At 48.9% G+C, this 21,946-nt stretch overlaps 2 protein-coding genes across 2 annotated transcripts; both read left to right on the forward strand.

Annotated features, from left to right (window-relative positions):
• Nucleotides 1-1,005: 1,005 nt before the first annotated feature.
• IGFBP6 (insulin like growth factor binding protein 6) lies at nucleotides 1,006-5,268 on the forward strand. The gene is made up of 4 exons (XM_033118572.1): nucleotides 1,006-1,427; nucleotides 4,076-4,215; nucleotides 4,401-4,520; nucleotides 5,049-5,268. Exons 1-4 carry the CDS (start codon nucleotides 1,097-1,099, stop codon nucleotides 5,169-5,171), a joined length of 714 nt encoding a protein of 237 aa, XP_032974463.1. The 5' UTR covers nucleotides 1,006-1,096; the 3' UTR covers nucleotides 5,172-5,268.
• Nucleotides 5,269-6,297: 1,029 nt separating this feature from the next.
• SOAT2 (sterol O-acyltransferase 2) lies at nucleotides 6,298-15,828 on the forward strand. The gene is made up of 15 exons (XM_033118573.1): nucleotides 6,298-6,726; nucleotides 7,202-7,257; nucleotides 7,762-7,886; nucleotides 8,226-8,285; nucleotides 8,620-8,727; nucleotides 10,149-10,425; nucleotides 10,802-10,871; nucleotides 11,459-11,543; nucleotides 12,020-12,065; nucleotides 12,277-12,406; nucleotides 13,321-13,418; nucleotides 13,815-13,913; nucleotides 14,426-14,561; nucleotides 15,045-15,190; nucleotides 15,392-15,828. The coding sequence occupies exons 1-15, from the start codon at nucleotides 6,654-6,656 to the stop codon at nucleotides 15,440-15,442; spliced, it is 1,560 nt and encodes a 519-aa protein (XP_032974464.1). The 5' UTR covers nucleotides 6,298-6,653; the 3' UTR covers nucleotides 15,443-15,828.
• Nucleotides 15,829-21,946: the final 6,118 nt, after the last annotated feature.

A 21,946-nucleotide genomic window follows, 5' to 3' on the forward strand; every position in this document is an offset into this window, starting at 1 on the left:
GAAGAATCCAGATAACCCACTGGATGATACTGGGTGGAGGGGGGGTGGGAGACACCTTGTGGAAAAGGAGAGGAATGGAGTGTAGGTTGACCTGAACGAAGGACGGTAAAGGGGTAAAGGGCGTTGAAGGGTGTGCTGTTCTCTGGCCACTGTTCCTAAGAGCACCCAGAGTATGGGTTCCTTTAACTTTTGCCCCTCTCCCCCCTAATTTCAACTGGTCACTTCCCCCCTCGCCCATCCCTACCTCCCAGGTGTTCAGCCAGTTCTCACCCTTGCACACTCTCCCCTCTGCAATCCTTCCAGACTCTTGTGGCCCCACCACAATGCTAGGATTTCTGAAAGTTCATACAAGGTGTGCTTCCTCACCTCAACCCTCGCCCACCCCCGACCCCTTCTATCATCTTAGCCCAGTCTGGCCCCTCTGACACCCGTTTTCTCCAGTTACATGTCAGGAAGACTTTCTCTTGCCCCTCCCTCAATATGGTTCTTCCTCCCCCTCTGCCCTTGGTCTACTTTCTTCCATCTGCAGTCGGTACTCCCAAGACCCCATTATCCATCATTTCGGTCTTTTTTCTCTTTTCATTCACCCCTATTCCTCTCATGAGCCCCACACACCGTTCCTTCCTTCTCCGTCCGCTTTTAGACCTCCCTCATGGCACTCTCCACGGGAGTCCCCGTGTCCCCTGCATCCCCCTGCACCTATACACAAATGGGATTTCAGGTTTTCCCTTCATCCCAACTCCCGTCCTCTCCTCCTTCTACCTCTTCCCATGCTCTAGTTCTCCAGCTGTCCAGCTCCCAAATTCCGGGCGAGATTCCCGGGAAGAAAGCAACAAAAATCAGAGTAATTTGGGAAGTAAACAGAAACGGGGAAGGAGGGGGAAGAGAAGAGTGGGGAGGACCCAGGTGGGAGGGGGGCCTCTCCAGTCCCACCCAGTTTAGGGAATGTCTCTGCCTTCTCCCCTCCACCCCCCTTCACCTGGCTCTTAAAAGGCCCGGCCCCTGACCCGCGGCTACTTAAGGCAGAGGGGCCGCAGCCGGCAGCAGTTGCGCTACGACTGCTTTGGGAGTAGTGGACGCGGCAAAAATTTTGACCATGACCCCCCACAGGCTGCTGCCGCCACTGCTACTGCTAACTCTGCTGCTTGCTGCCCGCCCAGGAGGCGCCTTGGCACGGTGCCCAGGCTGCGGGCAAGGGGTGCAGGCGGGCTGTCCAGGGGACTGCGCGGAGGAGGAGGATGCGGGGCTGCAGGCGGAGGGTTGTGCAGAAGCTGGAGGCTGTCTCAGGAGGGAGGGGCAGCAGTGCGGGGTCTACACTCCTAACTGCGCCCCCGGACTGCAGTGCCAGCCGCCGGAGGAAGATCAAGCGCCTCTGCGGGCGCTGTTGCTGGGTCGGGGCCGCTGCCGCCGGGCCCGCTCGCGCTCTGGTGAGTTCGCGCCCCGCCCCTGCCTCGCCCACGTGAGACCTGCGTCTCTGCAGGCAGGGTCCCGAAGAGGTGGGTTCGGGCCGCCTGAAAGCCTCTAGGTCCTGCCCTTGATGCTTCTCCTCCCAAACCCTTGGGGGGAGCACGTTAGGGAGGTGAAGGGGCAAGTGCTGGGGGCAGCTAGAAGGGTGGGGTGCGGCTAGGGGCCTTGGGGGTAACGCAGGGAGCTGTCTGAGCTCTCAACCGTTTTTGCCCCTTCTATTATTTTCTCTTGAGGGGATAAGGGTGGCGGGTGGATGGAGGGGTTTAGGGCCACGCCATATGCCGCAGCGGCCCAGCTCCTTCAGCCCTAGACCCCCAAGCTGGAAAAAGGACCCAGATGTTGTTCTCAGCTTCCACCGGGAGAAAGAGGGAAGGGAACCCCAGACTCCCAAATCCTGCACACACCAAGAAATATCTCTTCCTCTCTTCTTAATATCAGGGTGTCCAAATCACCTGAAGATAGGATTTGGAACAGAAGATGCAAATCCAGAGTTGTTTCAGATTAAACTAGGGTCAGAAGGCAGGCACTGAGGGCCTCAGGGGAAGGGGCTGGGGGTGGGAAAAGAAGGAGTCTCCTAAATCAGGGCTAGGATTTAAATTGCTCAAAACCCTCCACCCACCCCACCCCACCCTACCCCAGAAAGGAGAATGAAAGGCTGAGTCATTGGGTGGGTGGGACAGAAGTGAGTCAGAACCTGAAAAATGGGGGGCAGCAAGGAGATGGGGAGGGCAGGAAATGCAAACAGCCCCCAGCCCAGGGGTATCTGAGCTCCTGGTTTCTTCCCAGAGAAGGGAAGATGGGAAATTAAATTAAGTTTCTTTCAGTCCCAAATGAAAGCGCCCAGGCTGCTAGGGGTCGTCCTAGAAGAGGTGGTCCAGGTGGGTCAGAGCAAGCAGTGGGAGCATAGTCATAGTAGGGTGCTACATAGAAATGAGGGGCAAGTGCTGAGGAGTGTGGATCAGACTCACTGCAGAGGGAGTGGCTTGGGTCGTGAGTAGTAGGCAGATGGGAGCATTGGCTAGTTTTGAGGGCTGGGGACCTGAGCAGAGCTTGCTTTGGGCACGAGGGATCATAGTATCTAATTATACAGCTAGGCCAATTCTAAGCAATGCATGCTCCCCTCCCTGCCTTTTCCTCGCCTTGAGGCTCTGACTTATTTCCCCACCCCATGCAGTCCTGAGCTCACCCCAGGCTCCCCAGACACCATGTGTGAAACTTCTACAGAGCCAGGAAAAGCCTGCATATTGGAAGCCCTAACTTACTCCCTTACACTTTTGCAACTTGCTCTCCGCCTGTCCTGTGCAGAATCATACATGTTCCTGGGACTACTGGGGTTGAGCTGGGGTGAGCCACAGAGGACCAGAAGGGAGAGGCCCCCACTGCTCCAAAAGTAACCACAACTCAGGCCTGGGAGAGTTGGGCTGAATCACAGCAGGGTTAGAGCAGGGATACACGTTCCAGTTGGGTCCCTGCTGACCCCTCCCACATCGGTTGCTCTTCTGCCCCATCTCCCTGGCTTCGTGCACCCCCTGCTGGCCTTTGGTGTAATAGCCAGATCTTTTCACCCCAAGCCCAAGGCCTCCCAGTGTACAGCTGGGGAAATACGTTCCAAGACGTCCAGTGGATGCCTGAAACAGCGAATAGTACCTAACCCTAATCAACTTCTTCATCTCTGCTGGTAATGTGACAGCAGCTTTTTCGCTAGCAGACGCAATCTCTCCAGTAATTTTTATATTTTTTAGTCCAAACCTATTCCTGAATCTGTATAATCATTCCTCAGTTTTCAGTAAATGTCATTTCAGGGGATCCCTTGCTGAAGTCTTCATAAAGGCTCAGTGCTTTCTGTGACAACACACTGCTGTCAATAGGAACATATTTTCTGCTCCTGTCTTCTACACACAAATTTAATGTCTTTTCCACCTTAACTAGGCACTTATCACATACTGTGGCTGAAACTTTTGCCGTTTGAGGTGCAATAGTAAAACCAACATGAATTTCTTTTTCCTTCTTCACAAATGGTTGGATTGAAGATTCATTCTTACTATAGATCTTAGCAACCTCAGCATAGGATATTTTTTTTTCTTAAGTCAAGAACTTTCACCTTTTCACTTAAAAGGCAGCACTAGACAAAGGGATGATCCTCATCCAGGTAGGACAGAGCAGGAAAGTGGGAGATTTCATCATGCTACTCAGAACAGCAAGCAATTTAAAACTTATGAATTGTTTATTTCTGGAATTTTCTATTTAATATTTTTAGACCACGTGTGACCACAGATAACTGAAACCACAGATAAGGGGCACAGATAACTGTATTTGTATTTGTTCTCGATTTTTGCTTTCCAAAACGCTTCTCCCTTATAAACCTTAAAACTAGTCTGGGGATATTGTCAGGAAAGGGAATACCATTTGCCAGAGAAAGAACCTGTGGCCAGGAGAAGGTAAGGGTAGAGCCAGATTCTAACCCTCCTCACTTCTACCCCTCCGAAAGCCCTTCTCCTCCTCCCACTTCAGCAGGTAGAGGTGAGCAAGGCTCTTCTGCACATGGCTCTGGTCTTTCACATCTGGTTAATTTCTGGCCTCTTCTTCCCCCATCCTCCTGTGGCTGTAGGGGAGAATCCTAAGGAGAGTAAACCGCAAGCGAGGACCACTCACCCACAGGACGTGAACCGCAAAGACCAACAGAGAAACCCAGGGCTCTCTACGAGTCCTGCCAGGCCCAATCCTGGGATTGTCCAAGACACTGAGATGGTGCGTTTGGGGCTGGGAGGGAGCCAGAGGGGTGGGGCGCCCTAGAGACACCCATCTGAGACTGCTTCCTTGGGCTTGAAGAAGTCTCCCATGTCGGTCCTGGGAGCCTGGCTAGTGGGGCCAGCGGACTGTGCAGTGGAGCGCGGCTGAAGCGGTTCTGAGGTGCCTGCTCTCCCTTCCCCCAGGGCCCATGTCGCAGACATCTGGACTCAGTGCTGCAGCAACTCCAGACTGAGGTCTACCGAGGGTCTCATACCCTCTATGTGCCTAATTGTGACCATCGGGGCTTCTACCGGAAGCGGCAGGTGAGGCCACTCCTCTCCTCTCCTCTCCTTGGTCCATCAGTACAAGGCTCTCACCAGGGATAGGGGTGCTTATATAGTTGCATAAATAAGACACGATCCCCGCCTTTAAGGCTCTCCCAACTGTAGGGTCCATGCAAACAGAATAACCAACCATAGGAATCAGACTGCCTAAGGAACACCACCTCAGAGGTGCAGAACTGTGAAGTGCTTCAGTCACCTGGAGGGCTGTGAACACACAGGTGGCTGAGTCCCACCAGAAGAGCCTGAGAATGCATTTTTAACTCTGTCCCTAGTTGATGCTGTTGGTTTGGGAACCACACTTTGAGAACTATAGTTCTGGCCTAGAAAAATGGGCACAATTTTGTGGGTGGAGAAGAGAAGCAAGGGAAGGGAACCCAGTGGGCCTCAAGGTCCTGAGAACTGTGATGTTTCTGCACACTCAGACTCAGGCCCTTTCCCAGTCCATGGGACCCTTTCTATATGCTGGAGCCTTGGCCTCGCCTCTGATCCATATGCCTCTCTCCCCAGTGCCGCTCCTCCCAAGGGCAGCGCCGAGGTCCCTGCTGGTGTGTGGATCGGATGGGCCAGCCTCTGCCAGGGTCCCCGGACAATGATGGAAGTTCCCCCTGCTCCACTGGGAGCAGCAGCTAAGGCTGGGTGGGAGCCTGCAGGGTCACTGGCAGGACCAGGGGCTGTCATCTTGGGTCATTTGTTGAGTAATGAGTAATTCAGGGCCCTGAGCCCCTCTCCACCTTTAGGCCCTGCCCCATTGTCCCCTCACCCCTGGGACCTCACACATGACAAGATTATTGGTGTTGGCTTGGGGTGTTAATAAAGCTGTGTTGGGGTTCTCTGGTCTGCGTCTCTGTGTCCACCTCTCACATTTCTGGAGCCCCTGGCCCTTCTCTCTGCCTCCCTTCTCTCACCCCCATAGCAGCTTTCCTTTCCCGTGGACTACCTTCCGTCCTTTCCACTGCACTTGGAATGAGGAGGCAGCCACTGGCAGAGGTTTCGAGTCCTGAAGCCTCATGCAACAACCCACCAGGGGGTGGGGGGTAGGAGTCTCAGTCATAATCTCAGACTGAGCCCACGGCCTTGGTCTGAGGTTATGATCTTGTTTCGAACACTAATCTTTGGACTCAAGGAAGAAGAAGAATTAATAGTTAATCCCCAGCAGGAACCCAACAAAGAGGAATTCTCCAAGCACTTACCCTACTGTTACTTCCTACTAAAAAGTGAAGGAAATCCTTATTTATTCAGCTCCCCCATGGGCTGGGCCCTGGACCATGTGCTTCTACCTAGACTACCTCATTTTGTGCTTACAGTAATCTGTGGGGTAGGGATTTTGCCCCTGTGTTTCAGAAGAGGAAACTGGCTTAAAGTATTTAGGTCACTTGCCTGAAATTACACAACCAGGGAGAGACAGAGGGAGGATTTAAATCTGATTCTTCCACATGTGATAACGCCTGGCATTCGTTAGGTGCTGAATATGTGTGTGTTTTGCCTGTTGCTAAACCAAGCAGGTATAGGGAAGAGCTGACCTTTAGGGGCCCTGGCACCCAGCACTTCCTGGAGAGGCCACAGCACCACAGTTGTCACAGGTATCAACCCCATTAGAATATTAATCCCATGCATACAATGCTTCCCAGTTGACAAGGTTCTTTCACACACCTTATTTCATGGTGTGAGGGAGCTGAGTGCACTGATACCTGAAGATGTTTCTGACTCCTCCCCAACCTTCAGCCTGCTGGGAACGAGATTGGAAGGTGAGCCATACTAGGTGATAAGCCTCAGAGAGGCAAAGTTCTCCTTCCCACAAAGGTGCACAGTCACCATTCCTGTGGAAGGGAGAGCAGGTTCGCTCAGAGCTGGGCATCTGGGTGGTGGTTGGGCTGTTGGGGGGTTGTGTCCAGGCCATCCCTGCAACAGCCCACAGAGCCTGTAGCTGAGAAGAACTGTCCTTCAGATCAGATAACCTATCGTGTTCCTGGAGGCCCCCTCCTCCCGAAAGGACTTTAGTCTTTGGTGCTGTCTGCTGAGCTGAGTGAGATGGGAGCTCAGCTGGCTGGCAGGCCGTGAAGGAAAGGAGGGAACACGGCAGAGGCTGCCTGCTGCCCAGTCAAGACTCACATCATGGAGCCAAGGGCAGCCCGATTGCGGAGGAGAGAAGGGCCGAGGGGAGAGCAAGAGGACCCACCCTCCGGAGGTGAGCCACCCTCTGGGAGTGCAGAAAGCTCAGGAAGGGTTGGAGGTGGGGATCCCTGTAGAGAGGGGGCTCCTGCTGTCCAACTGCAATCCTTCCTGCTGTCCCGGGTAGCCTCTGCCCCTAACTGCCCAGCTGGGAGAGGGAGGAGAAAAGGGACATTGAGAGCTGTGGCCCTGCCTTGCCTTTCTAACTCTAACCTCAGAGGGTGAATGGAGCAGCTCCCTATTCCCTGGGTACCATGTTTCCAGTAAGGTCAGCAGGCTCCCTGCTTGCCAATGGCCTCTTCACCCCTGCCAAAATAACTTCCTCTTCTTGCTGCCCCACCCATGACACTAGATATCGACTGGCTGGGGGGCTGGGCGGCTGACAAGTGTACATAAAGCATTTCCTGGACTGGCGATGCCTCTGGGTTTGCATAAGGCCGCAGAACCCTGACTCCTCCCCCTTAGGTGTGCCCTTTAACCCCTCCTCCTAGGAAATGCTGAGGCACGTGGAGGCCCGGACTTGGTGCAATGGACCCGACATATGGAGGTGAGGGACCTCAGAGGTCAGAGGTCAAAATGGACAAGTCCTGGAGTGAAGGGAGGTAGGGGTATGGACTGGTTTGGTGATAAAGACAATTTGGTTTTGAGTTCAAACCCCTCAGATCAGGTTAGAACTAAGGGTTAAGATAAAAAGGTTTGAAACACAGGTTGTCAGAGCAGGGGCCAAAAGTCAGCCAGTGCACAGTTTTTTGTTAGTGGTCAGGAGAGGGAAGATGAGTCAGGGAGAAGAGTCAAGTCAGAGATAACAAGGTAGTTGGGATTCAGATCCAGGGGCTGGAAGTGTCGCTCCTGTTGTCATTCCTTGATCTTCATTGCTGCCCTGGGAAGCCGGAGGGAGATCAATTCTTGGGGAACCTCTGGGCAGCAACTGTGCTTTCTATGCATAGCCCTTAGCAGTCCACCCATCACAGAGAGAAGCTTGGTACATGTGGGGTGAACGAGAGGATGGCTGACTGGATGGAGGGCCAGTGGGCTGTGCTTTGTCCCGCAGGCTGTGAAGATGGAGCTGCTGGATCAGTTACAGGGACAGCTGCTGGAGCTCCTGGATCGGGCCATGTCGGAGGCGGTGCAATCTTATCCACCACAAGGCGGACCTCCTTCAGATTCCTTGAGCAAGTAAGAGTCTGAGGAGCCAGGGGCTGGGGAAGGGCTGGAGCGGGTTTCTCCATCATAAGGATTACGAGCCATAAACGTCATCTCATATGTCCTTTCCCAGCACTGGCATGACTCTCATTTCAAGTTTCCCTCTTCTCTTAACGCCTCTGCCTTCCTGGTAGTATCCCCCTTGCTGTGTCCTGGTTCTGCCCTTCTGCCCGATCCTGCCCTCTGCCCCTAGCCTTGACCTTCCCCTACCACTGCTCTTGGCTCCCAAGTATTGCTCTTCTGCGAGACCCCGCCCACTTCTCCCTGCCTTCTTCCTTTGGGTCCTGACTCAGAAGAACTGTCTCAATTCAGGACCCAGGAGCCATCCCTAAAGAAACGGAAAGTTTTCATCATTCGCAAGTCCCTGCTTGAGTAAGTCAGGGGTGAAGACGGGGTAAGAGATAAAAAAACGGGCTTTGGCTGGGGGTTCTCATTCCCAGACTCTAGGTAGTTTAGGAGAGGACTTGTAAAGGGTTTCTGAGGTTTAGTTTCCCCATTTATCCTGGGTGTGACTAGAAGAAAGGCCAACAGGATAAGAAGTGTCTGGGCTGGAAATGGCGTTGGACAGATGTCCCAGCCACATCCCCGCCCTTAGATAGAAGTTCCCAATCACTAGACCCCATCCCCACCTGTGTACAGTGACTGAGCTAGTCCACATGACCTTGAGGACCCTCCCGCACTGACATTCAGGCCCCTGTCCTTCCAGTGAGCTGATGGAGGTGCAGCATTTCCGGACCATCTACCATATGTTCATCGCCGGCCTATGTGTTTTTATCATCAGCACCCTGGCCATCGACTTCATTGATGAGGGCAGGTAGGCACGTAGATCAGATCAGACCCCTGGGGTCCCCAGGTTTCCACCTACCACTGGCCTGAGAGGGTACAAGTCCCCCATTGATTATTACAAACGCAAACAACATTCCTACCTAAAATGTGCTCAGCTTTTTCCTTCCACAGCCTTGGCTAGGCCTTGGTCTGTGGTTCCCAGGGTCAACCACTCTAGGAACAGCCACTCAAATACTTCTCAATAGGAACCTTGTCCTAAGGCAGGTATACAAGTGTGTATGCTCACATGCACACTTCCCACCCCATTGCTCTCGCACACTCTTTTCCAAGTCAGTGCCATTCAATTCAAGTGACCTCTTCTGAGCACCTCCTAAGTTCCAGCCCTGGGGGCCGGGGAGGTGAGGGGGCAGACCTCATCCCTGTCGACGGGCACTCCCAGTCTTGTGGGGAAGATAGACACACACACAAGTGCCTTGGTGGGTCATTTCTCCCACAGAGCACCCCCTGGGGATGAGCTTCTGCACCCGTGGGGGTCTGTATCTGCATGTTCTCCCCCGAAAGTAGGACTTAGGAAGCAATAAAAGGAAGAGGACCAAGGATCTGCAAGTTCAACAACAGCACTTCCTTTTAGTAAAATTGTTGCTAATATATGAGTATTATAGGATCAAATCTCAGTCAAAATTTCAAATACACATAAAATGACAGTCCTTCTTGACCACCACCCCCCTCAATCCCAGACCACTCCCCAGAGGTAACATTTTTAAATAGTTTTGAGAGTTTTCCTCCAGAGCATTTTCCATGCATTCCATCCACATGTATTTAAGAACCAAAGAGCGTATCTTGGGGGGGGTTACATCAATAAGATACGGTACCTATTGTTTTGTTTTCACTCCCTAACAACCTAGCTTAGAGATTTTTCCATGTCCGTCCATTGTTTTTAATGACCGCAGTCTGGAGATGCCCGATTTTGTTCATTTAGTCCTTTCCTAAGGGACATGTAGATTGTTTCCAATTTTCACCGTTGGAACCATACACTCTTAATCTAAGCAAACAAAACACTCAACAACCTGCTTTCTATTAACTCAAGTCTACAGCTACAGACACTGCAAAAGAACAAAACTAACGAGAATCAAAGTTAAACTCTACATACATCCTATCTTAACACCTGTGGCATACAAAGTACGGAACCCTCCTGCAATACCATAAAACTCGCAGAGGGCTCTAATGGTAACGTGGAAGCAAACATTTCCTGACAGTCTGCTCCGGCAACGCTCTGTGTTAGAAGTCCCCGGCAACAGAGAGAGGTGCCATCTCGAACACCTTCAGAGATAGGGAGCTCACAAGCTTCGCAAGATACCTCAGGTTATCTTCCAAGAGCTCTGGCTGCAGAGGAAGGGGACAAAGATGGCTACACATTTGTCTACTCTGTTTCTCCCTCCCCACTGCAAGGCTCATGTTGGAGTTCGACCTATTGATCTTCAGCTTCGGACAGCTGCCCTTGGCTCTGATGACCTGGGTCCCCATGTTCCTGTCTGCTCTGCTGGTGCCTTACCAGGCTCTGCGGCTGTGGGCGAGGTCCCAGGCCGGAGGGGTCTGGACGCTGGGGATGGGCCTGGGCTGCATGCTGCTGGTCGCCCACATCGCGCTGCTCGGCGTGCTCCCGGTCCACGTGGCCTCGGAGTATCAGCTCCCGCCAGCCTCCCGCAGTGTCCTGGTCTTTGAGCAGGTGACGGACAGGGCCAATGGTGGGGCGGGGTGGGTGAGCCACAAGGGTGGTGGAGGCTCAGGTGAGGGAGGGGACGCCGTGTATTATTGGAGGGGCGGAGCTAGTTACTAGGGGCGGAGCTCCTTGCGAGGGTATTTGCGTGAACCATCAAACTCCAAGGAAACGTAAACGAAGTGTGTCGGGCTACACAAATATAATCCTACTCGGCAGAGTTAGAGGGTTGGCCAGATGAAGGCTCCGCCTAGTCTTTCCTTTACCCCCTTACCCTAGATTCACCCCAACAATAATAAGGCGATCCAACAAAAAGATAAAAAGTATGGGCTCTGATGTGCTCAAAGCCACACAACAACTTAACCTCCCTTCCCCTCCATCTCAGGTCAGGTTCCTGATGAAAAGCTACTCCTTCCTAAGAGAGGCTGTGCCTGGGATCCTTCACGCCAAAGGAGGTGAGGCCTTCTCAGCTGGCCCTGCTGTGAACTCAGTCCTCTTAGCGATTGAATAAAGCCAGAGTGGCAGGATCCTCATTAAAGCCCTAACTTTCTAAGCCCGTCTTGCCCACTGGGCACAGCTCTGGCCTCCATCTGGGCTCTGAGGGCCTCAGACATTAGATATTATCAGGTCCCATCTCTGAAAGAAATCCTGTTGCCCAGGATTTCTGGTGCTTTCCCATTTCCAGGCCTAACCTGGAAAGACCCAGGGTATGAGAATCTTCTATTGGGAAGTCAAAACAGAAAGAGAGGAAGAATGGGTGGGGGAAATTTCTACATGCCAAATAAAGCTTCCTGATGTACCAGAAAATGGGGTGCCTGGAATGGAAGCAAAAGAGGGGTATTAGAGAGCAGGTTCAGCTTCTGCCCAGTTTCACCTCTCCTCCCCCACCGTCAGATCCAGTATCCAGCCCTCACCCCCGCACCTCTGTCCTATCCAGTTCTCCACTCCCCAGTCCCACCACCATTCCCCAGCAACCAACCGCCTCACCTCTGCCCTCTCTCCCTTCTCCCTTCAGTGATGCACTCCGCTCATTCCTCCCCAGGTAAGGGAGTCCAGGCTCCCAGTTTCTCCAGCTACTTCTATTTCCTCTTCTGCCCCACACTCATCTACAGAGAGACTTACCCCAGGTAAGACCCTACACCTTTTCCCCAAATGCCCAGGCCCATCAGGGACCTTGCCCTCCTCCTCCCCTCCTCTCTCTGAGGTCCCTCGCCTCACCCAGACACTGGCTGCTTTGTCAGGAAGCATCCCATTACAAAGAGGGGAAAGAGGTGGCAGGTAGACTATCCCTCTTCCTCACCTAGCCCATGGTGACACAAAGGTGATCACCTATCATGGTTTGCCCTAGATTGTCCTGGTTTTAGCACGGAAAACCCTAGGTCTTGGGAAACCCCTCAATCCAGAGCAAACTCCCGATGGTTGGTCACCTTAGTTGACACCCAAGCTAAAAATCCATTTGCCATCTCTGTTATGGAAGGTGCAAAGTGTTCTAGACCCCATCTCCCCAGGCCTGAGCAATTGAGGGTCTATGGAGAGAGGGCCCCAGAACCTGGGCCCCAGCTGAGCAGGGAACAAGAAACATATAATCCCATTGCTGCTGCAGGACACCCAACGTCAAGTGGAATTATGTGGCCAAGAACTTTGCCCAGGTCAGAAAATGGATTAGAAGGGTGAATCACCGGTGACTCATGGTGGCTAAGGGAGCATTTCTGGGAGTGGGGTGGCGAAAGCCTGGGGAAGAGGTTGAAGGGAGGTGCTAAAGAAAGAGGAAGCAGATACTGGGCTCGAGTCCAGTTCCAGAGTGAGGAGGCAGCTGCCAGGGCCCCTCCCAAAGTGAGATGTCTACTACTCCCTCTCCAGGCCCTGGGCTGTGTCCTCTATGCCTGTTTCATCCTGGGCCGCCTCTGTGTTCCTGTCTTTGCCAACATGAGCCGGGAGCCCTTCAGTACCCGTGCCCTGGTGCTGTCTGTCATGCACGCCACGTTGCCAGGTATGCCTACTAAGGCAGGGCTAGAGAAGGCTGCGTCCTGGGGAAGGCTTAGCAGGGAACTCCTTCCTCCCTTCGCTCTATACCTGCAGTCAGTTTCAACACCTCCTCCCTCGGAATCTCCCCTCACATCTGTTCCCTCCTATCACTGCTCATCGTGAGGGTCTCAGTTTAGATTGCCATCTGCTCCCCCCTCCATAAGAGCCTCCCACCCAAATCTTCCCTCTCCCATCTGCCCCTGAAGACATCGCTACCCAGATGAACTTCCCTCCTAGAGAGTAATCATTCCTGACCTTGCTTCAAAATCTCCAGTGACTCCCCGTTGCTGGCATCTCCAGATAAGATCTGAACTTTGGCCTGGCATTCAAGGGCTTTCCTGTGCATCACATCCCAGCATAAGCCCGCCTTTCCCTTAAAGACGTGCACTTCCATTCCTTTGGCCTTTTCTCATACTGGTCTCTCAGCTTGGAATGAGCTTTCCCTATTTTCCACTTGTTGAATCCAGTTCCTTTTTGGAGGCCCCCGTGAAGTGCCCCTACTCTAGGAAGCCTTCTTTTTTTAGCCATCAATCATCGTGACCCACCCTTTGCTCTACACTCCCAAGCACATCAATGGCCCCCATGCTTAACTCCCAGTACGTTTGACCTTGATGCATGGTTGAATATATCTCTCTTCTCTCTCTCTCCCACTCTGTGAAGTCTTAATGGCCAGGAGCTTTGAGAGTCATCTCATACTGCCAACATCTGGCATGGAGTTCATGAGCAAATGGATGAATTAATGAATGCATGAATTAGTGAATGATTAATAAATGATGGATAGGAATTGAGGCCCTGGTTGTTAGGTGAGGGGCCCTCAGATCTTCCTGGGGGTTCCAGGTGGGCCAGTCTGACCGGCAGCCTCTTGTCCCCACTCACCAGGCATCTTCATGCTGCTGCTCATCTTCTTTGCCTTCCTCCACTGCTGGCTCAACGCCTTCGCGGAGATGCTACGATTTGGAGACAGGATGTTCTACAGGGTGTGTCCTGGACCTAGGCCATTTGGGAGCTAGAGGCAGAGAGGGCTTGGGAGGGATCTAGGGAAGATGGTGGCTACGCTGGGTGTCAATCAGCTGTGCTGTCGTCTCCCACAATGAGAAACATGCTCTCCTGGGTGTGGTTATAATGCCACCCCTCCGCCTCTTGACCGGCCAGGGCTAACTGCTTTTTTTGGAGGAGGAAGAGTAGGAGGGAAAGCAGGGATCCCAAATCCTAAAGAGGGAGCTGGGAGAATGCTCTCTATTCTGTGGAGCCAGCCCTTGTGAGAGAATACTGGAACAGGGGGCAGGAGGCGGGGGTGAGAAGTTGGGGCCTGGGAAGAAATAGGGCCCTGAAACTCACCTCCTTTCCTCGCCCTGACCCCATCCTTTCCCCAGGACTGGTGGAATTCCACATCCTTCTCCAACTACTACCGCACTTGGAACGTGGTGGTCCACGACTGGCTGTACAGCTACGTATATCAGGATGGGCTGTGGGTACGAGTTCTGCAGACCCCCTCAGCTCCCACAGTTAATGGAGCCTCTCTGGGACATCCTCTTCTTTCCCCTTTCTGCACCACCCATCTTTTCCAACCAAAGGGCACCTTGACTTCCATCTGCCCCCATTCTACCCAACCCAATGGGCAGAAAATCCTTCCTGTGATCTAACTTCTTTCCTTCCTCGTCCTTAAATCCACCCCCCTCCACTGGGCCTTTCTGCCCTCCTAAGGAACATGCATATATCAATTTTCAGTTACCAAGAGTTGTCACATACATTTAATCTGCACAATAACCCTGAGAAGTAAGTATTATTATATCCCTTTTTAAAAATTGCATCTAAGGCCCAATGGGCTAATAAAATGCTCTTAAATAAGACGTATCAGCCCTTCTGACCCCAAATCCCAGTGTCTCCATTGCACCACACACCCTTCTGGCTTCTTTAATGAGAGGGCTCTTTGTGGAGGGGCTCTAGGGAGATTCCCTCTGCCTTCGTCTCCCGGCCCTGCCAGCTCCTGGGCGGCCAGGCCCGAAGGGCAGCCATGGTGGGCGTGTTCCTGGTCTCTGCCGTCGTCCACGAGTACATCTTCTGCTTCGTCCTGGGCTTCTTCTACCCCGTCATGCTGATCCTCTTCCTTGTCATTGGAGGTGAGCTTGCTTTGTGTGTGCCCCTGGGGAAATTCATCCAGAGGGAGGAGGCCTGTGCTCCTTCTCCTGGAGAATCCAGGGCCACATACCCCAGACAGAAGGGAGGTGCGAGTTGTGTGTGAGGAGGGACTTGGGAGCAGGGAGGGAAGCAGCCTCAGCAGGCAACAAGGGGGTATCTTGAGAGAAGATTTCTGGCTAGAGAGGAGCATCTGATCAGGACACTCATTAAGGGAGACAAGGGAAGAAACTGGTGGAGTTTGGGAGATTCAGTATGAGATCCAGGATATTGAAGGGTAAACTGAGGAATCCTGGTTTTATATGAGCCACTGGAGACCTCCATGCGTTTCTAGAAGTGGGCTGAAGATCTTTCCCAGTGGGATCTTCCTGTTCCATCTCTTCCCAGTGTCCTGTGATAGGAGAGCAGCCAGAGAGATAAGGCACAAGTATCTGGAGCTGGGGTGACCATCTTTCCTCCTGCCTCAGGGCCCATGAACTTCATGATGCATGACCGGCACACAGGCCCAGCCTGGAATGTGTTAATGTGGACCATGCTCTTTCTGGGCCAAGGCATCCAGGTCAGCCTGTACTGCCAGGAGTGGTATGCACGGCGGCACTGTCCCCCGTCCCAGGTAAGGCACCCTGAACCGTACTCAGTTCCCTATCCAGGAGAACACGCTTCCCTTCCCAACAGCCAGCCTCCAATTCAACAGCTGTGATCAGGGGTCAGGTCCTGGTTTGGGGTTGTCATGGGGTGACGGCTCCCATGTCTGGGATGCACAGAGTAGACACTAGAAGGAACCTCATTCACAACTCATCTTTCTCTGGCACAGACAACCTTCTGGGGGCTCGTGACACCTCGATCATGGTCCTGCCACCCCTAGAGGTCACTGCACACTCATGGTTCAGATGACACCACCAAGTTCTTCTCTGCCTCCAAAGCCTAGGATCAGGGCTCATCTTTCTGCATTCCCAGACTCAGCTCTGAGGCAAGGGGGCTACCATGCATAACCTCACCCGAAAACTCTAGAGACTCAGATCTGTGGCCCTGTGGACAGATGAGCAGACTCACAATGGTGGTGGCTCTTGAGCCTCCATCCCCATAGATTGGGCACACGGCCCCCTCCCGCACCATGGCTGTTCAGACTTGGGGAGACTTAAAGATTTGGTGAATGTGGGGTGACTTAGAGAGACCTGGGGCCACCAAGGGCTTCATTGTTGGTTTTTGTACTTCCAATACAATAATAAACTCTGCGTCTCTTTTTACTCATTTGTTTATTCATTCATTCATCATTTATTGCAGGCCCATATTTGATATGCACTATTGAAGCAGTATGTCTGCAGAGGCAAGACTTTGTGGCAGGAAGGGCTGAGGGTCTTGGGTCACATCCTGCTTTACTTTCTCTATGCCACCCCCTCTCCCCAAAACCTGGCCTCACCCCCTCTTTCACCTCAACTCTTTCTTCAGCTCACATTTCTACATCCCTTTAATCCTTCTGCTCCCGGCAACCTCTATCACATTTTGAGAGGGCACATAGCAGGCCTCCTTTCCTTCAGCAGACAGGAAAGGAACAGACATCGATTGAGCAGATCTTTTGACGTTGTAAGCCTGTTTCCACAGGTAAAAAATGGACATTAAAATCAGGAGTGTCCTGATTGTATGGGGACAGCAGGTCAAAGTATTTGTATTCAGAACCATTCCAGAAACCAGACTATGTGGTAACACAAAGGAGAGGGTCATCTCTGTCCTCCCTACACAGATCCCTTGCCTAACCTGGTGCCGGGGAGACTTCTGGATCAGGAAAGGGAGAACATTAACCTCTAGGGAGACCAAGGACTGAACAGATCAGAGAACCTAAGAGAGAGGAAGCACTTTTTAAAACATTTAGACAGTATCTATAGTATATCTTTTCATATCAATAATATACATCTATTTCATTTTTTTTTAAGATTTTATTTGGGGAATATTGGGGAACAATGTGTTTCTCCAAGGCCCATCAGCTCCAAGTCGTTGTCCTTCAATCTAGTTGTGGAGGGCACAGCCCAGCTCCAAGTCCAGCTGTGGTCCTCAATCTTTAGTTGCAGAGGGGCGCAGCCCACCATCCCATGCAGGAATTGAACCGGCAACCTTGTTGTTGAGAGCTCGCATTCTAACCAACTGAGCCATCCGGCCGCCCCTCTGGCAGCTCAGTGGCAGCTCGCTGTCCTCAATCCAGTCATGGAGGGCGCAGCCCACTGGCCCATGTGGGAATCGAACTGGCGACCTGAGTGTTAGGAGCACTGCGCTCTAACCCACTGAGCCAACCTACTGCTCCTTGAACTTCCTTTTTGTTTCCCCTTTGAGGGATGTAAGTTTTCATTTCTGTTTTGTAACAGGCCTTGCAAGATCATGGAAATAACTGTTTCTTTAAAAAATGGATTTGGCAATGTATGTTTATACATAATCTAGTTATCAAATAATAAATTTTAAGTTTTATTGAGATATAATTAATATATACAAAGTGCATATATTTAAAGTGTATATTTTGGTAAGTTTTGAATAGGTATACACTTGTGAAATCACCACTGCAATCACAATAATGAAGATATCAGTCACCCCAGAAAATTTCCTCCTGTCCATTTTATAATCTCTCCCTTCTGTCCATCTCCATCCCCAAGCTACCATCCCTAGGCAAGTAGTGATCTGCTTTCTGTCACATTAGTTTGCCTTTTCTAGAATTTTATATGAATGGAATCATACAATATGTACTCTTTTCTATCTGGCTTCTTTCGTTCTGCATAATTATTTTCCGATTCATTTACATTATTACATTTATTCCTTTTTATTACTGAGTAGTAGTCCATTATATCACAATTAGTTTATTTATTTACTTGTCCATGAACATTTGCATTGTTTACAAATAAAGCCATTACGAAAGAAGCTGCTGGGAGCATTTATATACAAGTCTTTGTGCGGACTTAGGTTCTCATTTTTCTTGGGTAAATACCTAGGAATAGAATGGCTGGATCATATGGTTGATGGATGTGTAACTTTTGAAGAAACTGCCAAATTGTTTTCCGAGGTGTTTGCACCATTATACATTGCCACCAGCAGCAGCGTATGAAGAGTTCCCGTTGTTTCACGTTCTTGGCACACTTGATACGGTCAGTCTTTTTAACATCAGCCATTCTGTGTAGTGTGATCTCATTGTGGTTTTCACTTGCATTTCTATAATGACTAAGGAGGTTCAACATATTTTCATGTGTTTATTTACCATCAGTATATCTTTGGTGAAGTGTCTATTCAAACTTTTCGCTTTTTGTTAAATTGGGTGGTTGGGGAACATTTGAGATCTTGCTCCCCAGCATATGTTATCAGTTTGGCTCCAATAAACTTATAAAAATTAAAAAAAAAATAAATTGGGTTGTTGGTTTTCTTATTACTGCATTTTGAGAGTGTATTCTGGATACAGGTCCTTTATCAGATAGTTGATTTTCAAACATGTTCTCCCAGTCTGTGTTTGTCTGTTTATATCCTTAACAGTGTCTTTCACAGAGCAGGTTTTAAATTTTTTTTTTTTTTAAAGACCGTATCCCAAGGATGTGCTGGCCTCATTTTTTTTTTAAACATTTTTTTTTTTTAATTGGGGAATATTGAGGAAAAGTATGTTTCTCCAGGGCCCATCAGCTCCAAGTCATTGTCCTTCAATCTGGTTGTGGAGGGCGCAGCTCAGCTCCAAGTCCAGTCACAGTTTTCAATCTTAGTTGCAGGGGGCGCAGCCCACTATTCCATTTGGGAATTGAACCAGCAATCCTGTTGTTGAGAGCTCGTGCTCTAACCAACTGAGCCATCCAGCCGCCCCTAATTTTGATTAAACACAACTTATCAGGTTTTTTCTTTTATAGATCATAATTTTGGTGTGGTATCAAAAAAATCTTTGCCTATCATGAAGTCACAGAAATTTTCTCCTACGTTATAGTCTAGAAGTTTTATAGATTTTGGTTTTACATTCAGGTGTATGATTAATTTTGAATTTAGTTTTGTGTGTGATGTGAAGTATATGTTAAGTTTCATTTGTGTGTGTGTATCCAACTGTTGTAGTGCTTTGTTGAAAAGACTAACCTTTCTCCACTGAATTGCCTTTGCAATTTTTTCAGTTTCTTAAAGTGAAAGCTGAGGATATTGATTTGAGACCTCTTTTTTTTTTATAATATAGGTATTTAGTGCTATAAACTTCCCTCTAAGCACTACTTTAAGAGCTTCTCATAAATTTAGATATATTTTATTCAGTTCAAAATACTGTATTTTCACTTTTGCTTTCTTCTTTGGCCTGTGGGTGGTTTAGAAGTATGTTCTTTAGTTTCCAAATATTTGGGGGGATTTTCCAGATATTTTTCTGTTATGAATTTCTAATTTAAACCATTTTGGTCAGAGAATATATTTTGTACGATTTGAATTGTTTCAAATTTACTGAGACTTGTTTTATTGCCCAGAATGTGGTCTATCTTGTAAATGTTTAGTGTGTACTTGAGAAGAATGTGTATTCTGTTGTTGTTATTGTTATTGGGTAGAGTGTTCTATAAATATTGATTAGATCAAGTTGTTTGATAGTATTGTTTAATCTTCTTTCTACTTGTTCTATCAATTATTGAAAGAGAGGTGATGAAATAATTGTAAGTTTTTCTATTTGGTTTTAGTTTCGCATATTTTCAAAGTTCTTTTTCTTTTTTTTTCCTTTAAACTTTTAATAATTTATTTAAGTGTGTTTTTCCAGGACCCATCAGCTCCAAGTCAGGTAGTTGTTTCAAGCTCACTGTGGCCCATGTGGGGATAGAACGAGCAACCTTGTTGTTAAGAGCACCGCGCTCTAACCAACTGAGCTATCTGGCAGCCCCTCTTATTCATTTTTTTTTTAGAATTTGTATAAGAGGTTTTTTGAGCCAAACTGATGACATATGCTGGGGAGCAAGATCTCAAATGGTCATCAAAGCTCTTTTTTTATGTACATAAACATTTAGGACTGTTATGTCCTCTTGAAGAATTGATCTCTTTGTCATTATGAAACAGCCCTCTTCATCCCTTGTGAAATACTTTGCTTTGAAATCTACTTTGTCTGATATTAGTAGAGCTATCCCATTTTTATTTTGATTAGTGTTAGCATGCTCTATCTTCTTTAATTGTTTTATTTTTAACCTAGATGTCTTTATATTTAAAATGGGTTTCTTATAAGCAAAATATAATTGGGTCTTTGCTTTTTAATCCCATGTGATAATATTTGCCTCTTAGTTGGGATGTTTTGACCATTTCCATTTAGTATGATTATTGATATATTTTAAATCTACCATCTTTCTATTGTTTTCTATTTCTCCCACTGATTTTTGTTCCTTTCTCCTTTTTATGGCCTCTTTTTAATTAATTATAATTCCACATGTGGAATGAATGGCACATTTGGTTTCATTTTTTCTATCTTATTGTATGTTCTTTAATCATTTCATGTTTTGCTGTTTTGATCAAGTTGCTATTCATTTCATGTCCTCTACTCCCTTGTTATTTTGGAAGTTCTACTATATTTTTCCATTCCCTTGATAGTTTAAACCATTTAAACTTCCTTCCCAGCACTAAAAATCAAATACATAGTTCTTTATCGATTTTAGAAAATATATCAATTATTTCTTCCATTTAGATGTTTTATTTCTTGCCACTTTCACCCTCAATGAGACCTTTAGAATATTTTTACTTATCCCTCTCACTCTGCTTCCAATTTCTAGGTTTTGCTGAGTTAATAGAGTGCTTATGGTTCTAGATATAATTAGATATCTATCTCCATGAACATTTAACAGTACAGTATTTTGTCACTCTCAAAAATGCAGTCTATAATACAATCTCTAAATTGATATGTACATTTAGATACATTTAGACATACTCTCTATGTGGTTCATAATAAAAACAAATTCAAAATATATAATATATACATATATGTGTGTGTATGTGTGTGTGTGTGTGTATATATATATATATATATATATATATATATATATATATATAGCCTCGCCTCCATTTATGTCTTTTCTTTCTTTTGGAACTAATATAGTTGAATGTTAGGACTACTGATCTATTCTCCAAGTCTCATATTTTCCTCATTTCCATCTCTTTGTATTATTATAGTTGCTCTGCGCTTTGAAATATTTTTTCCACTTGTTCTTCCAAGCCACTAATTTGAGTCTCGGCAGTTACCAGACTTCTCTTTCAATATATGTACTGATTTTTTGTTGTTGAAAATAATGGGTTTTAGTTCCAGAAAGGTTTTTCACTAATTTATTTATTTTTTTGGTACACTACTTGAATCTCTTTAAGTGCTCATATACCTCTTCAGTGGTTCCTGCGCTGTCTGGTAGACAGGAAAACCAACGCTAATGACTTCATCCCTGTAAGGCCAAAGCCTCTGAGTCACACTCTTCCAGTATCACCATGTCCTGACCTCTGCTCAGGGCTTCTCCAAAGCTGGTGTCCAGGCTCCTGCGTGGTGAGAATGAGGACGTGCCCCACCAGGTCTTGACACCAGGCCTTGTCCTTAGGAACCTCCAATTCATGACTTCACTTGCACACACCCTGCCCGCTGGCCCAGCACCAATATGGCTAAGGCGAGATAGGTGTTTGAAGATGAGAGTGGAAATTCCCTTAGAACAGAAGTTCTCAAACTTGAATATTCATTAGCATCACCCCCAGGGCTTGTTAATATGGGAGGGTGAACCCTCCCTGGAGTTTCTGATTCATTACGTCTGGGGTGGGGCTTGAGGCTTTGCACTGCTAACCAGTTTCCGAGGAATGCTGATGCTGTGATCTGGGAACCACACTTTGAGAACCCCTGCATCAGAATACAACAAACAGGGCGGGTGCGGGTGAAAAAAAAAGGATACAACAAACCAAGTCCTCCTCTCCTCCTCCTCCTCCTCTTCCTTCTCCCTCTGCTCCTTCAAAATTATACCTTTTTTATGGTAAGGAAATGAATCCCATGTCAGGAAGGTATCTTCTCCTCATTTTACATTGGGTTCTTCCACGTGTTCACAATACTGAGGCTTGTGCAGGACTGGGCCCTATCCAGGCCCCCTCCCCTCCAGGGCACTTCACTGCCCAGACTCCTGGTGTGGGAAGGGGGCTCCAGCAGAAGGCCGAAGGCGCCCAGAGCAGGATGCTCTCAGGCCGAGCTGAAGTGGGGTAGAGATGAGTCAGTCTGGCAGGCTTTCACCTTGTGGTAGCCTTGTTTTACCCTAGTACCTAGAGGGTGGCAGCAGAGCTAGCCTCACCCTCCCTCCAGAACCCCCCACACCGGGGTTGGTGGGGATGTGGGGTGGGAAGTGCTTAGACCGGGAGTGCGCGTAGCGGTCAGGGAGGGCTCTGGGGTCACCCT

The sequence above is a fragment of the Rhinolophus ferrumequinum genome, chromosome 10 (assembly GCF_004115265.2).
Source record: "Rhinolophus ferrumequinum isolate MPI-CBG mRhiFer1 chromosome 10, mRhiFer1_v1.p, whole genome shotgun sequence".
Taxonomy (NCBI): Eukaryota; Metazoa; Chordata; class Mammalia; order Chiroptera; family Rhinolophidae; genus Rhinolophus; species Rhinolophus ferrumequinum.